Below are 14,456 nucleotides of genomic sequence, written 5' to 3'. Positions count from 1 at the left end.
CCCTGGCACCGCAGGGTCTCCTCTTTCTATCCCTTCTTCGGTGCCGGGGTGGGGGTGGGAGGTGTCTGCTTTAAACAAGAGGCCACAAGCGAAATGAACTCCTCCCCCTTGGGCCCTGGGGGGCAGAGAATAGCCACAGCGCAGTGAGCCCTGGCCACGCCCCTGATCTGCCCCCGACGGGTCCTGGGGGGCAAAGAGCAGCCACCCTTATACCATACCAGCTGCGGGCAGTTCTCAGGTGGACATTCCCACCCACTTGATACCCCAGAGCAGCACAGTTGCTGAGATCTAGGTTGTCCGCCCCCCATTGCTCTGGAGGGACGTTTCCTGCATGGAGTGGGAAGGGAGGGTCGGTTGGCAGGCTGGTTATTTTCCTTGGCCTCAGGTCACGCTGGGTCCCTGATGGAGGGGGGTGGGAGCCGGTAGAAAAGCAGAAGCTCCGAGGCTTTGATAACAGTCCACAGCCGAGTGGGAGAGGAGAGGAGGGATATATACAAAGAAAGCACATGTGTGGGGATGCCTGGGCGGCGGGTGGGGGGGTGACTCTTAAAGGGGCGGCCGCCCCTTTGTCCCCCTGCCACAGCTCCCCGCTCCCCTAAGGGGGCTGGGGAGGTCACCCTCTCCGCAGCTCCCGCAGCTTCTCCGCCACCTTCTTCAGCGCATGCTCGATCTCTTCCAGCCTCTCCAGCTCCCGTTCCTGGGTGGAGAGAAAGCACGAGAGGCCGTGAGGATGGGGAGGCGGGGGGCCCAGGGCTCATCCCTACCCCCCCCCCCCGATCACTGCATCCAAGCTACCACCGGGCCTCTGTTTCATCCGCCCCCCCCCCCACCGGGCTTTGCACCTCTGGCTGCCCAGGTGCATTCTGGGATCCCTGAGGCACCTATCCCACAATTGCCCGGCGTTGGGGGCGTTTGGGCCAATCCTCCACACGGCCATGGGTGGGGGGAGGACGGAGCGAAGAGGCCCAGCTGACCCCCATGCAGACGCAGTTGCAATGCCGCAGGCTGCCCCGTCTCCTCTCCGCCCACCCGCCCCGCAAAGCTCTAGAGCTGGGTGGGAAACTTTACAGGGCTGGGCACGAGGAGGGGAGACCTTGGGAGGCGTGTAGTGAAAAACAGGAGAGCCCCACCGCAGAAGAGCCAATAGCCCCTGGTCAGAGCACAGCTGGGAACCCAGAGTCTGGCCCTTGCTCAACTTGATTCAGAGCAAGGACTTGAACCTGGATCTGTCCCACGCCAGCTGATGGCCTTAGCCGCCGGGCTACTGACGCTAGGGCAGGGCACCCCCTGGTTCTGACCACAAATTCCCTCCTGAGCCCCTGACAAAACTTGGGTGGCAACTGGGCTGTTCCAGGGAAAAATTCTCAGCCGGCTCCTTTCTGCCTACGGAGGGCCGGACCCCCAGGGCTTCCCAAAGCTCTGGGAGCTGGGGGTATGCAGGGGAGATTTTTTCTCCATGGGCACAAAGGCTGTTTAGCCACTCGCCTCCTGGCTTTCGGCTGCTCAGCCCTGAGAGCTGGCAAGCTCCCAACTGGAGGCTACCCCCAGGATCACTACCCATGTAGCCCACGGAAAAGGGCTAAGAGCTGACCTTGTCCTTCTTGGCCTCCTTCTCTTCTTCCTCCTCCTCCTCCTCCTCCTCTTCTTCCTCCTCCTCCTCCTCCTGGTGGCCATGGTGCTTGCCCTTCAGCTGCCCCGCCTCATCCTCATGGTGCCTCTTCTTCAGCGGGTGGCTGGGCGGCCTGTGGCGGTGGCTGTGCCGCTCCTCCCCGTCCTTCCACAGCCGCCCGTCCCCGCGGAGGTGGCTCTGCGAGTCGGAGATCTTCACACCCTTCTCCTCCGCCTCGAACTGGGCCGTCTCCTCGTCGCTGGCCTTCTCGGCCATCCGCTTGGCCGGGCCGCCCTTCCGCCAGGCCGGGCCCGATCGCTTTTCCTCTTCCTCCTCCTCCTCCTCTTCCTCCTGCTCCCAGTCCTCTAGCCCCCCATGGTGCCGGCCTCCGTGGTGGTACGGCAGCTCCTCCTCCGAACTGTCCTCTTGGCTGAAGTGCCTCTTGGCTGGTGGCCCTGTTTTCTTGCTGGCCCCGGGGCCCTGGGTCTCCCTCAGCTTGGGCGATGCCTGCCTCGCCTCCTCGTGCCTCCTCTTCCTCTCCTCCTCCTCTTCTTCGCCCTCCAGGATCTCCTTGGCATCCTCCTCCTCCACCTGGGTGCTGTCCTCCCTGTGCGAGACCTTTTCCTCTTTCACCTTCTCCTCGATCTTCTCCGTCTTCTCATACTCCTCCTTCCGGGCCTCACCCTCCTTCTCCTCCACCGTCTCGGAGGCGGCCGAGCTCTGCTGGAGGGGCTTGTTCCGCTTCTTCAGCTCGTCTCCCTCGGGGCCCTCCTCCGTCTCCTGCCAGGCGCCGTGGCTCGGGTGGTGGTGGGTGTTCTCTGGGGACAGGGAGGAAAACAGTGAGCTGTTCCTGCCCCGTGGCAGTCCCGACCCCGTTGGGGATGGGTGGACGCAGGCTAGGGGACTCTGTTGGCACGGCGAAGCCTGTATCCATAAACTGCCCGTGCATCCTGGTCCCCCATCATCCAGGTGCCCCAGCCCTGCCCCATTCTCCAGACCCGTCTCCCTTGGCTTCCCTGCTCCAAGTGTCAGCTTTGGTGGCATGTGGGATATTGCCCCAGGGCAGGGACTGGCTGGCTCGGGGGTGGGGGAGAATGAGACACGGGGTCTGTCCCCTCCAGGGGGCGCTGGCTCTGATCCGGACCTAGGGTGGGAGGCTGGCTGACTCAGAGGGGTCAGAGAATGGGATATGGGGCCTTTCCCCTCTAGGGACTGCCACCTACTTTCCAGACCCAGGTTGGCAGCAGAGCCAGGAATAGGACCCAGGCGTTCTGACTCCTAGCACGGTCTGTGTAAATTGTGCAGGGAGGGTGGGATGGGGGCCAAGGCAGGTACCTTCATGGACCAGCTCCTTTAGCTGCTTCATCAGGTAGTGATGGTGCAGCATGGCCAGGACCCGCTCGTCTGGAAGAGACAACAGGTGAACCCCACTTATGAGCTTGTGCTGAACTGGTGCCCACGTTCAACTCGTGCCCATGGGCAAACAACCCGCCCAGGACGTGGGCTAGGAACAAGCAGCAGCCAAGTGGGCTGGTATCACTGAGCTGCCTTTCACCCGCAGGGAGCGTCTTGTGCAGAGACAGGTGGGGAAAACGGTCCCGAGTGAAAGGAAATTCGGAGGGAGGAAGGGGGAGATTAACAAAGTGAATTAAGGTAGCGCCCCGAGTTCTCTGAGCAGTGTTAGGTGCTGTACACACACATCATGAAAAGCTGGTCCCTGATTACTCAGATTCCCAGTGTTTCTGGTTGAAATGGGCGGAGGGGACTATAACCCCCTTTGCTCTCCCTATGTCCTGGCCATGCATGGTCCTCAGCATCAGAGCAGCCTTAGGGCTGCTCTAACTCATGCTCCATCATCTATGGGCCCTAGGGGGCGGAGAATAGCCACAGCGCAGTGCACTCTGGGCAAGCCCCCAATCCACCCCCTTACTCCAATTCGACATCACTTGCTTAGGGGAGAGTCTCAAGGGGCTTTTTCCCACCCACCCCCACCAAGGCCCCTGGATGCTCCCAGGGCAGCCCCGAGGAATCGGAGAGCAATCAGGAGCTGCCTTCTAAGTTCATTCCATAACAGACAGGCCCGAGTCCTGCTGAGCTGGTGTGTGTGTGTGTGTGTGTGTGTGTGTGTGTGTGTGTGTGTGTGTGTGTGTGTGTGTGTGTGTGTGTGTGTGTGTGTGGCGAGCCAGCTCCGCTTTCCCCAGGAGCCGATGGCCACATCCCCCAGCACTCACCTTCTTTCAGGATCGTCAGGCAGTTGTTGACGACCGGAACTGGGCTAGATTTGGACAGGGTGTCAGCCAGAACCTCTGTGATGCATTTGATGACCTGGCCAAGGGGGTGGTAAGCGTGAATTTGGGTTTACTGTGACAATACACCAAAGATCCGCGCCCCCGGTGTTTCACCACCACTCCCATCTTCCGAGGCTGTCAGCTTCCAACTGTGCAGGGCCAGTGCAACCAGAAAATGGGAGTGCCATTGCACAGTTGCGATGAACGGGGGTAATATTTTTACGAGCCATGGGCGTGCCCCAGTTTCCCTGTGGCGTTTGTACAGCTGCCCATTCAGCGCCGCTGGGAATGAGGGGCCGGCAGAACCGTCCCCTGCTTTGTCTGAGCTGGAATCAGACAGATAAACCAAGAACCGGCCTGAATCAGCACAGGTGAGCTGAGGAGCAGGAAGGTAGATCCAATGGCTGAGATTTTGACACAGCAATGTCCAGCATCGCTCTGCAGGGAAGCAGAGAATGGCAGCTGGAAAGAAAGGAAAGCCCAGACCTCAGGAATCCAGGACAGTGGGAAATGCTGATTTTTTCCCCTCCTGACTAGGCCAAAACCCAAAACTTTTTTAGGACCTGACCATGGTGCATCATGGGAGATGTAGTCTGGTTCTTGAGGACAATGGCGTGTGGGAGGGGGATGAAAGCATACAACTCCCATGAGGCACCGCAGGGGCTCAGGTGGGTGTCGACCTGCAACGGTCCGATTTCCTAGCGGGAAGAATGCCGCCAAAATGGAGCGTTTCCCATGGAGAATTTCGCTTGAGAGGAAACCCCCTTTTCCCCCGGGGAACCGTTTCATTCCAAGTTTTCTCAGCAGCCCGAGTCCTTACAATGTTGGCGGGGGCTCTGTGGCATCTTATGCTGCCTCGTGAATGAAGAGCTGATGTAATCAGCGTCATTAATGAATAATAATTCCCAGCGCAGGGGTTCTCAACTTGTTTCTTCCCGAGGCCCCCGCAACACGCAATAAAAAATAAAAAAAATTAAAAAATTTTAAAAAAAAGTTGAGAACCACTCCCCTAGAGCTTGTCATGGGCAGATTGCAAAGCCCTTTCCAAAGGAGGGCGGCATCATTACTGCTATTTTACAGCTGGGAAACTGAGGCACGCAGCTGGGCCATGACTTCCCCAGCAAGTTGAACCAGGAAGAGAATCTGAATCTGCCGAGTCCTGTTCCAATGTGCCATCCACTAGCTCACACTGCCTCCCACGTGCTTATAGATGCCCATACACACCCAAGAACACTCAGTGGCACAGGGGAGAAGAAAGAGGAAGACGATGGGGGAGAATTGTTATTAATTATTTGTGTTAACGGAGCATCTGTGGACCCCAGCTAAAATCAGGTCCCCATTGCGCCAGGCGCTGCACAATCACCCAGGGGAAAGAAAGCTTCTTCCCCTAACAGCGTCCGGGCACGTTGCCAACTCTCAAGAATTCAGTGGAACTCTTGAGATATTTGCTGATTTCGCGCTAGCCCCAGATCCTGGAATCATGTGAATTCCTCAGAATCTCATGGAGTCATAGAAACGTCGGGATAGAAGGGACTCTGAGAGGTCATTGCATCCAGCCCCCTGCACTGCGGCCAGACCAAGCAAACTTAGACCCAGAGGTGAAAGTAAACTGGTACAGGCCGGTATGGAGGACCGGTAAGAAAAGGAGACTGCCTGAAGGAGGGAGAAGCCTGCCCTCTGCATAAGAATAGTTTAAATTCAGCTGTTCCCTGAGTGGTTCAGCCCTCCGGGTTAGCAGTGGTTTCTGGCATCCTTGTTAATTTCACTCACAGTAGCTGGGGGGAGGGAGTTGAGGGGAGGGTGTGTTTGACCATGGCAGGGGCAATCCTTGTCTGCCTCCGGGATGAGGGGATCTTGTCTCCAATACTAATATACACAACAAATACAAGCATTTGGCTGCACAGCTTAAATCCAGAGCTAATAAAAGCAGGTGGAAGGGGAAAACTCACTGTCACATTGGTTTCTCGTCTCCTCCCTCCCCCTCGTCCAGCCAGGCTGCAGACAAGGCTCTGCATTCCTCTCCCCTCCCCTCCCCTCCTTCCCAGCAGAGGTTCTCCTCTAGGCTCTAGCTTGCAGGGTTAGAAGCCTTTTCTGGCATCCTTGTTAATGACACACCCAATTATTGTTGAGGGTGGGAGGGTGTGTGTGACCATGGCAGGGGCAGTTCTTTTCTGCTCCCGGGATGAGGGGGATCTCCTATACACAAAAAACACAACCAAAATCAGGAACCATTTCCAAGTTCAAATCTATCCCATTCCCTCCCCAGCAGAGGATCATGGTTGTGATGTCCAAACTGCTTGCAGATCCTCTTTGAAATGTTACTGAACCATGCAGGGAACAGCTGAGTTTAAACTGTTCTTATGGAGAAGCCTGCCTCCTGCCTCTCTCAGCCAGTCTCCGTGCTCCCTGCTGAAGCTAGAGGATAGCCCCTGCAGCCGCTGCTCAGTGCCAGGTAGGGAGAAAGCACGGAGCCTAGTGTCCGCAGCCTGGCTGGAGGAGGAGGAGGGAAGACACGGAGAAAAATGTGACTGTGAGTTTTCACTTTTTCAGGCTTATTCCAATAGATAAGTTTTATTACAGACAGTCCTGGTAGTAGTAACAGTAGCTCTATTTTCTCTACGTCATTCAGTGGGAGGGATCCATGAACATAGGAGAGGTGGGTTGCTTGCGATTGGACCATATGGGTAAGAAATGTAAATTACTTTCACCCCTGCCCAAATCCCAGGGCTCCCAGCCACCTCTGCAGCTGGCAGCTCCGGGGGTGATTTAAAGGGCCCAGCTCCTAGCTTCAGCTGAATCCCCGAGCCCTTTAAATCCTGATTTAAAAGCCGGGGATTTAAAGGCCCCACCTCTTCTGATTGAGGCCCCTCCCCGTCCGCAGGACTCTGGAGTACCCGCATGTCCTTTAAGTTACTTTCACCCCTGCTTAGACCATCCCTGACCAGGGTTTGTCCAGCCTGTTCTCAAAAACCTCCAGTGACGGGGATTTCACATCTGCCCTAGGGAGCCTGTTCCAGAGCTTCACTCCCCTGAGAGTTAGGAAGTTTGTCCTGATCTCTCACCTCAATCTCCCTGCTGAAGATTACACACATTGCATCTTGCCCTGCCTTTAGCGGACATGGAGAACAGCTGACCCCCGTCCTCTCTCTAACAGCCCTTAATGCATTGGATGGCTGTTCTCAGATCCCCGCTCAGTCTGCTTTGCTCCAGACTAAACAGGCCCAGGGTTTTTTCCCTAGGCCAGTTTTCAGGAAATAAAACCCCACATGGTTGTAGGGAAAAGCCTTGAACATGTGAATCTTGCAGGGCTCAAACAGCAAAAGGTAAGTCAAAGGAGCTGAAAGTTTAGTTAAAAAAAAAAATCTCATGAGTTTTGAATGTTTGAGGTTGGCAACACCATAAAGAGGCAAGGCAGACAAAGGCACAAAGAGAGAGGCCCCACAGCTCTGGGGCAGAGCTGGGGGAAGAACCCAGGTGTCCTGAGTCCCGGCTCTCTCTACTGGACTGTTCCTGAAGCAGGGACCCCAATTTAACCCCATCAGGCTGCTCGTTCATTTCAGTGGAAATGTTTGGTTTGGTCTATTTTCTTTTTCTTTCTTTCTTACCTTTTCGTCTTCCTCTGAGAGCTGGGTGGACAATGGCAGCGAATCGGCTACAAAATAAAAGAGGAGGCAGGATATTATTCCATGCTTTCATTAGCCAGCAGTGCAATCTCTAGAACACAGGCTCTCTACCGCTTCTAGGGTGTTTTCATCATTAGGGATATTGCCATAACTCATTAGGGGCTCCAGTTGAAACCGGGGCTGCACTGTGAGAGGTACTGCACAGATACATAGCAAGAGGCAGTCCCTGCCCCCAAAATCTTATGATCTAAATAGGCAACTCAAAGAAAAGGAAACTGAGGCACACTGATTTTTTTTTTTAAATAATTTGTCCAAGATCAGACAGGCACTTTCTGAGAGAGGTAGAGTAGAGGGTGGAAAACTGGGAGTCAGGATTCCTGGGTTCTAATCCCAGCTCTGGGAGAGGGAGGGAGGTCTAGGGGTTAGAACCGTGGGGACAGGGGATCAGGACGCCTGAGTTCTATTTCCAGCTCTGCCACAGACTTGGCTGGGTGACCTTTGTGCTCCCTGTTCGGTGCCTCAGTTTCCCCACCTGTAAAAATTGGGATGCAAGTTCTAACCCACCGAAGCTTTGAGGTCTGTGCATGAAAAGTGCTGCATATAACTAAATCATATCACTTATTACAGGAACTAGGGTAGTGCCTAGAGGCCCTGACTGAGGCCAGGGCCCTGTTGTGCGAGGCACTGCGCAGACACAGAGAGTGAGAAGAAAGAGCTCACAGGCTATAACGACAACAAGCAGGAGGGGAAACTGAGGCACGGCTGCAGGTTTTAACTCTGAGCAAAGCCCATAGGGGGAATCTGGGGTTGAACTCAAGTTGCTGCATCCTCACTGCTATTTTAACCCGAGTTAGTAACACACCTTTGGTTGCAGTGTGGACATACCCAGAGGAGGCCTCACCTCGAGGTCTCACACACTCCCACTAGCGCAACCTCCCTCGCGGGGTCATTCGTTGCAGCCTCACAACTGCAATGAATCCAGGAATCCAGGCTCAGACTAAGTCAACTGACAACAGAGGTGGAAAAAACCCCATTCCCTGCCCATCTACCTACCCCTCACTTCGCACACGTTGTTACGTACGCAGCGGATCTGCCTTCACGATGCTAACCACCCTCCAGGCACCAATTATTTTCCCTTCCTGTTTTTTTTGGTTCCCTGAAACAGCTGCGCCTCATGCAGTTTTAATGCACCGAGCTCTGCTCCCGCAGTGGAGAGAAAAGCGTCTTTCTCTAGCTGCGTAATCGCTGCCAGCATTATAATGAGGTCCCCGCCGGGGCTGCTGGCAGAACAGCAGGGTCTCGGGCAAAATAAACGACTGAGCTTTTGTTTTTTAGCAAAGAGCAAAGCAATTGGAGTGATTGAAGGCTGGTGGGTTTGCAGGCAGACAGGTGTGGTGCTTTTGGAACAATGAGGGGAAAATAGAGAGGTTGGGAGAAAGAAAAAGAAAGAAAGAAAAAAAGAAAACAGACCTTTCACTGATGGCACATCCATGGGACTCAAACTTTTCCTTGTTAAAAGCACAGGTCTCTATCGCTTGCGCGAAAGGATTAGCCCCATCCACTGCTAGCAGTAGTAGGCTGTTATCCTCATAGGTGAACCAGCCACTAGAGGGGGCTGCATAACACAGAGGAGCATCATTGTGGAGTCAGAGTTCTGGAATAGCGAAAGCATCCCCTTGTGTCCAAAGGAGGCTAACGCTGGTGGAGTCTCAAGGCCTCCGAGGAGGAGCAAGGGGAGATGAAGCTGCCGGCTTAGCACAGGCCCCGGCGTGCCGGGCTAGCGGTGCGTCCTTCCTCAAACGCTCTGCAGCTGCCAACGCCCCAGAACTTGTGCTAGGCTGCTCGCAAATCCGGGCACCTCAGGGCCTGATCCAAAACCCCGTGGAAAGATTCCCCCCATAGAGTCCCGGCGCTTGATGGCTCTGCAGAGTGGATCCAATGTGCCCTTCTCTGGCGGGGGCAGAGCAGGTGGTAAAGAGCTGGGGGGGGCGGCTGCACGCCCCAGCAGCAGGTGCCCACCTATTCTTAGCTGCTCTTAGCACAGGGCGTATCCATCAGCTGTTCCGAGGGGGCCGGCTGCCCTGGCAGATGGATGCTGACATCAGCAGGGACCCAGCACCAGCAGGGGCAGGAAAGGGCCAAGCAAGGCTTGGGGGCTGACCCCGGCATGGGGGTTTCAGGGCAGCAGGTGGCTGCATTCCTGGGTACAGCAGGAGGGCAGAATCTTGGTGCCGATCACAGTTACACTGGGGCAAATTATCTTGGAACCTGGCCCCCAGGCAGCACAGGATTCGAACCCTGCTCTGGGAGGAGAGCGGGGTCTACTGGTTAGAGCTGGGGGGGGCTGGGAGCCAGGACTCCTGGGTTCTATCCCTGGCTCTGGGAGGGGAGCAGGGTCTAGTGGTTTGAGCAGGGGGGGCTGGGAGCCAGGACTCCTGGGTTCTATCCCCAGCTCTGGGAGTGGGGTCTAGTGGTTAGAGCATGGGAGGCTGGCAGTCAAGACTCCTGGGTTCTATTTTCAGCTCTGTCATTGACTTGCAGTTTGACCTGGGCCAAGTCATTTCCCCTCCACAGGGGGGTGAATGGTACTGACCCCCTCCCCCCAGCTGGGGGAGCGCGCTGGTAGAAAGGAGCTGTTGAAATGCCGGGTGTCCTCCAGCCCCTGCTCTCCTACTCTAGCTGCCCCAGACCCTCAGGCCCAGAACTTGGGGGGCCACCCCCCACCCTCTCCTCCTTATGTGGGCCCCCTGCAATAGCTGGGCCCCTCAGAACTCCCCCTCCCGGTGCTGACTGAGCTCACTCCTGAAGCGCTCCAACTCCTGTACCCAGCATCGTGTCCATTTACATGGAGTGCCTAGCTAACCCCAGCCCTGAATGGGGCATGGGGCGACCCCTGTTCACACAGCGGCTGGGACAAAGTTTCTCCCTCATAGGCATCCTCCTCCCTAGCGTCTGCTGCTCCTTGGACCCCAGGTGCACACAGACCCTGGGGAAATCTTTGCTTTAGTATTAGGGGTATTGCTGCTGCAGCAGCTAGCTGCTCATACCAGGATCAGGCCCCCCCCCCACAAGCCAGAGAGTGGGGCCTTCCTTGTGCTGAATGTAGCATGGATCTCGCCCGAGATCAGGGCCCCTTGTTGTGCCAGGCACTGCCCGGACCCTGACCAAGAGCAGAGGTCCCAGCCATGCCTGGCCAGGCACGGACACGGAGCAAGAGACAGTCCCTGCCCTGAAGAGCTTGCAATCTAAATAGACACAAAAAGGGAAACCGAGGCACAGAGCAGGAAGGTGACTGGCTCAAGGTCCTGGAGCACACCCAGCCTAGAACCCCGTTCTCCTGACTCACAAGCCAGTGCCCCAGCTGGCTTTGGCCGAGGCTCTGTTTTGATAACCAAATGCTGGCCAGGTAGCGTGTTCCTGCCAGTGGGCGGAGTGGTGTTTGGGATCTCCCTGTGACAACCAGACAAACGCAAAGGGTAGTTTGTTCCACCCCAGCCCCTCTGTCTATACCTGAGTCCAATTCCAGCCAGTGTTTGTATCTGAAACCCTTCTATGCGGATAATTTCACCCGTGACTATAATGCAGCCACCTCTGGGCTGGAGCACACCAGCTGTTTCTACTGGGCTCCCTCGCCCAGCACTGAGATGCAGCCACCTCTGGGCTGGAGCACAGCAGCTGTTTCTACTGGGCTCCCTCGCCCAGCACTGAGATGCAGCCACCTCTGGGCTGGAGCACAGCAGCTGTTTTTACAGGGATCCCTCACCCACTCCTGAAAAGAGCAAAGACTAATAATAATGCAAATAAGTGTGACCAGGCACCTCCTATCTAACAGGTTCTTTATGCAGAGGTCCCCCGGGCTCTGCCCCTTCCCCAGCAGTGCACTGACAATCCACTCCCCCCAGGGGGTGTGCTATCCGCCCCCCCCCCGGGGGTGTTCCCTCACCACACACACAGGCCAAGTGATGCTCTGCATACGGGGAGCTGTTGCTCTGACACTTAGAGGCTGCAGCGAGGGACGTAATGATATTATGTAATGCCAGAGGAAGCACAACAGGCCGGAGAAAGGAAGCGGCTGGGATCCGGCGGGAGGAAGCCTTGGCCCACCTCACTCCAAAATTGGGCCTTTGCTCCTGAAAGCTTGGGCTGGATTCTGGGGTAAATCAGCAGCTGCCGGGGTGATGCCGGCAGGAGAACAGAATGAGGCCCCTTGGCTCCACAATGCCTGTGACCGCTAGGGGATGGCTGGGAAAGCCAGAAGAGGGGGGTGCGAAGTGAAGTCTGCCCTGCAGAAATGGATGGGAACAGAGCACCACTCCTTCCAATGCAACCGCGTGGGCAAGGTCCTTGGCCCTGCACACAGATCGAGTGGCACAGAGACACCTACCCGACTGCACACACACGTACGCATGCACATGTGTGTGCAGATCGCCCCCCAGACCTTCTTGCATGCGGCCCCAGACACACAGAGCCGGGGGTGCGGGGACAGTGGGGTGCTGAGAGCTATTGAACCAAACTGTAAATTAGGCCTATGATGGAAACCACATCAAACCAGGGGGAGCTGCCGTGCCCCCAGCACCCCCAGTTCCAGCCCCTATGTACAGATCTACAGAGCCAAGCACAGAGGTACCCAGACGCTCTCTATGCACACGCTTGTGTGTAGACAGATCTGTGCGTGCACAGGGACACACAGAGATCTGCACACCCAATCCTCATCTCTCTCTGGTACACTCCCCTGACCAGACAGGGCTTCTGATTAATATCAGCATGTCTAGTTTGAAAGCAGCCCTTTCTCAGCCTGATCCGGCCCCCATCTGGATTTGCCTTGAAACCTTCAGACTAATTGCAAATTCTCCCCCCAGCAGGATCCGGGGAAGCCGTCCCCTTCGGAACACGGGAGCTGATTTCACAGTACTGTCGCACAGCATTCTGTGCGCCGGGATATTTAAGATGCAGCTCAGATATTCCTCTGCCAGATGACAGGGTCGGGATGCAGTCTAGGGTGCTGAAATCCTTCCACCCACTCTGCACTCGGGGCCTGGCACACACTGGCAGCTGCCCAGATGGCCTTTCATTTGATGCCATCCAGCGTAAAATAGGACTTTGTCCCACCTCAAGCCAAGCACCTGCTGCAGAATATCCCCAGCCAAAGAATAAAGCCAGGCTGCTGGTGAGTGCGCGTGTGTGTTTTTTTCAATGCAGCGTGTTCCCCAGATGGCATGGGAACATGGATTTTGGCAGATCTGCCCTGGGGGCTGCGTTTTCCCAGGGAGCAAACAATCGCCACCTTCCCACGCCAGCCCCGTTTTAAAGAGAAATTGGCCACCCGTTGGCTCAGCCCAGGCGGGATCTTCCCCAGAAGGCAGGAGAATGGGAAAGCAGGACTGACCCAGGGTTGTGAGTTCAATCCTTGAGAGGGCCATTTAGGGAACTGGGGTAAAAATCTGTCTGGGGATTGGTCCTGCTTTGAGCAGGGGGTTGGACTAGATACCTCCTGAGATCCCTTCCAACCCTGATATTCTCTGATTCAAGCCAGAAAGCGCAGCGGAAACTGACAATGGTCAAAGACACCAGGGCCTGGATGAGGCACTTGGGGGCAGATTTACAAAGGTATTGGTGCACCTAAGACACAAAGTTGGGCACCGAAGGGGATTTTCAAAAGCACCCAAGCAGACCAGGCGCCTAACTCACCTAGGCACTTCTGAAAACCCGCCTAGCTGTGTCTATCCCAGACTGGGCCTCGCTTTGCCCGGCTCTTACCGTGCCAGCAGGACAGAAGCAAGACGCAGAGGCTGATGGCCAGCATGGTGCGCGGGCGGCGAGTCCCACAGAGCTGCCCAAATTCTGCTGCCGACGACGGGCGTAAAACAAAGGCAGGTGGGCTGGGAGCTCACGGGTGGCAGTCGCGGAACGGCTGGTGAGCCAAGCCCAGCGAACGTGCCCGAATCCCCACAGGTGCAGCCTTTGCGTGTGTGTGAGCAAAGCTGCCTCTGCATCTGAGGACAGTCAGCGGGATTTTAAATAGGAGGCAGGCTGCAAAGGAAGTGATGTCAGCTCCGGGGGGGGGGGAACCCCTCTTCCCCAGATCTCCCCCTCCCTTCCCCTCTTCACACTGGATTTATTCCAAGCCACCCCAGTGCCTAGCTAACCCTGGCCAGCAAACAATCTAGGTCCTCCTCCCTAGCACCAGCCGGTCACTGGGCTTCAGGCCTGGGTTACCAAGGCAGCTAAAAGGTCTGGGCGGGCCAGATTCTGACCTGACACTGGTGTAAATCCAGAGTGACTTTGTGGAAGGTAACAGAATTTACACCCATGCCTGTGAGATCAGAATCTATGTCCACCCCAGGGGCTCTCAACCTGTCCAGCCCCCTTTCAGGAGGCTGATTTGTCTTGCACTGAAAAACGACTTGTTTGCCAAATCAGACAGAAAAATAAGTGTCCCAGCTGCCCTGTTACTGACAAAGGGCTTCCGGTCTCATTTTCACCAGCTTATTCTAGACGAAATCAACTGGAATATAAACCTTGTACTGACACTTTAGCGTCTCATATACAGAGCAATATAAACAAGTCACCGGATGAAGTCTTAGTTTGTACTGACTTTGCTAGCGCGGTTTATGTAGCCTGGAGTAAAGCCAGGCAAATCGCTAGAGTTGATTTCCACTACGTGCATCTGAGGAAGTGGGTATTCACCCATGAAAGCTCGTGCTCCAATACGTCTGTTAGTCTATAAGGTGCCACAGGACTCTGTTGCTTTTTACAGATCCAGACTAAGCTGGCTACCCTGCTGATAGAGGAGTTGATGTAACCCCTGGAAGACCTCTGCGCACCCCCAGGGGTACAGGTGTTGGACCTGGTCTTGTAGACACTGTTTCCAAGCCAGCACTCGACCATCCACCCTCCATTGTAAACCCGGCTTTACAATCGCTGGATCCGGGCCTG

At 55.8% G+C, this 14,456-nt stretch overlaps 1 protein-coding gene across 1 annotated transcript; it reads right to left on the bottom strand.

Annotated features, from left to right (window-relative positions):
* Positions 1-305: 305 nt before the first annotated feature.
* CCER2 (coiled-coil glutamate rich protein 2) lies at positions 306-13,550 on the bottom strand. The gene is made up of 6 exons (XM_050928577.1): positions 13,278-13,550; positions 7,503-7,549; positions 3,841-3,934; positions 2,945-3,013; positions 1,592-2,427; positions 306-697 (listed from the first exon to the last, which is right to left on the bottom strand). The coding sequence occupies exons 1-6, from the start codon at positions 13,321-13,323 to the stop codon at positions 614-616; spliced, it is 1,176 nt and encodes a 391-aa protein (XP_050784534.1). The 5' UTR covers positions 13,324-13,550; the 3' UTR covers positions 306-613.
* Positions 13,551-14,456: the final 906 nt, after the last annotated feature.

Source organism: Gopherus flavomarginatus, chromosome 18, assembly GCF_025201925.1.
Source record: "Gopherus flavomarginatus isolate rGopFla2 chromosome 18, rGopFla2.mat.asm, whole genome shotgun sequence".
NCBI lineage: Eukaryota > Metazoa > Chordata > Testudines > Testudinidae > Gopherus > Gopherus flavomarginatus.
Note: the sequence above shows the minus strand (reverse complement) of the source record. Positions and strands in the feature narration are given on the sequence as shown.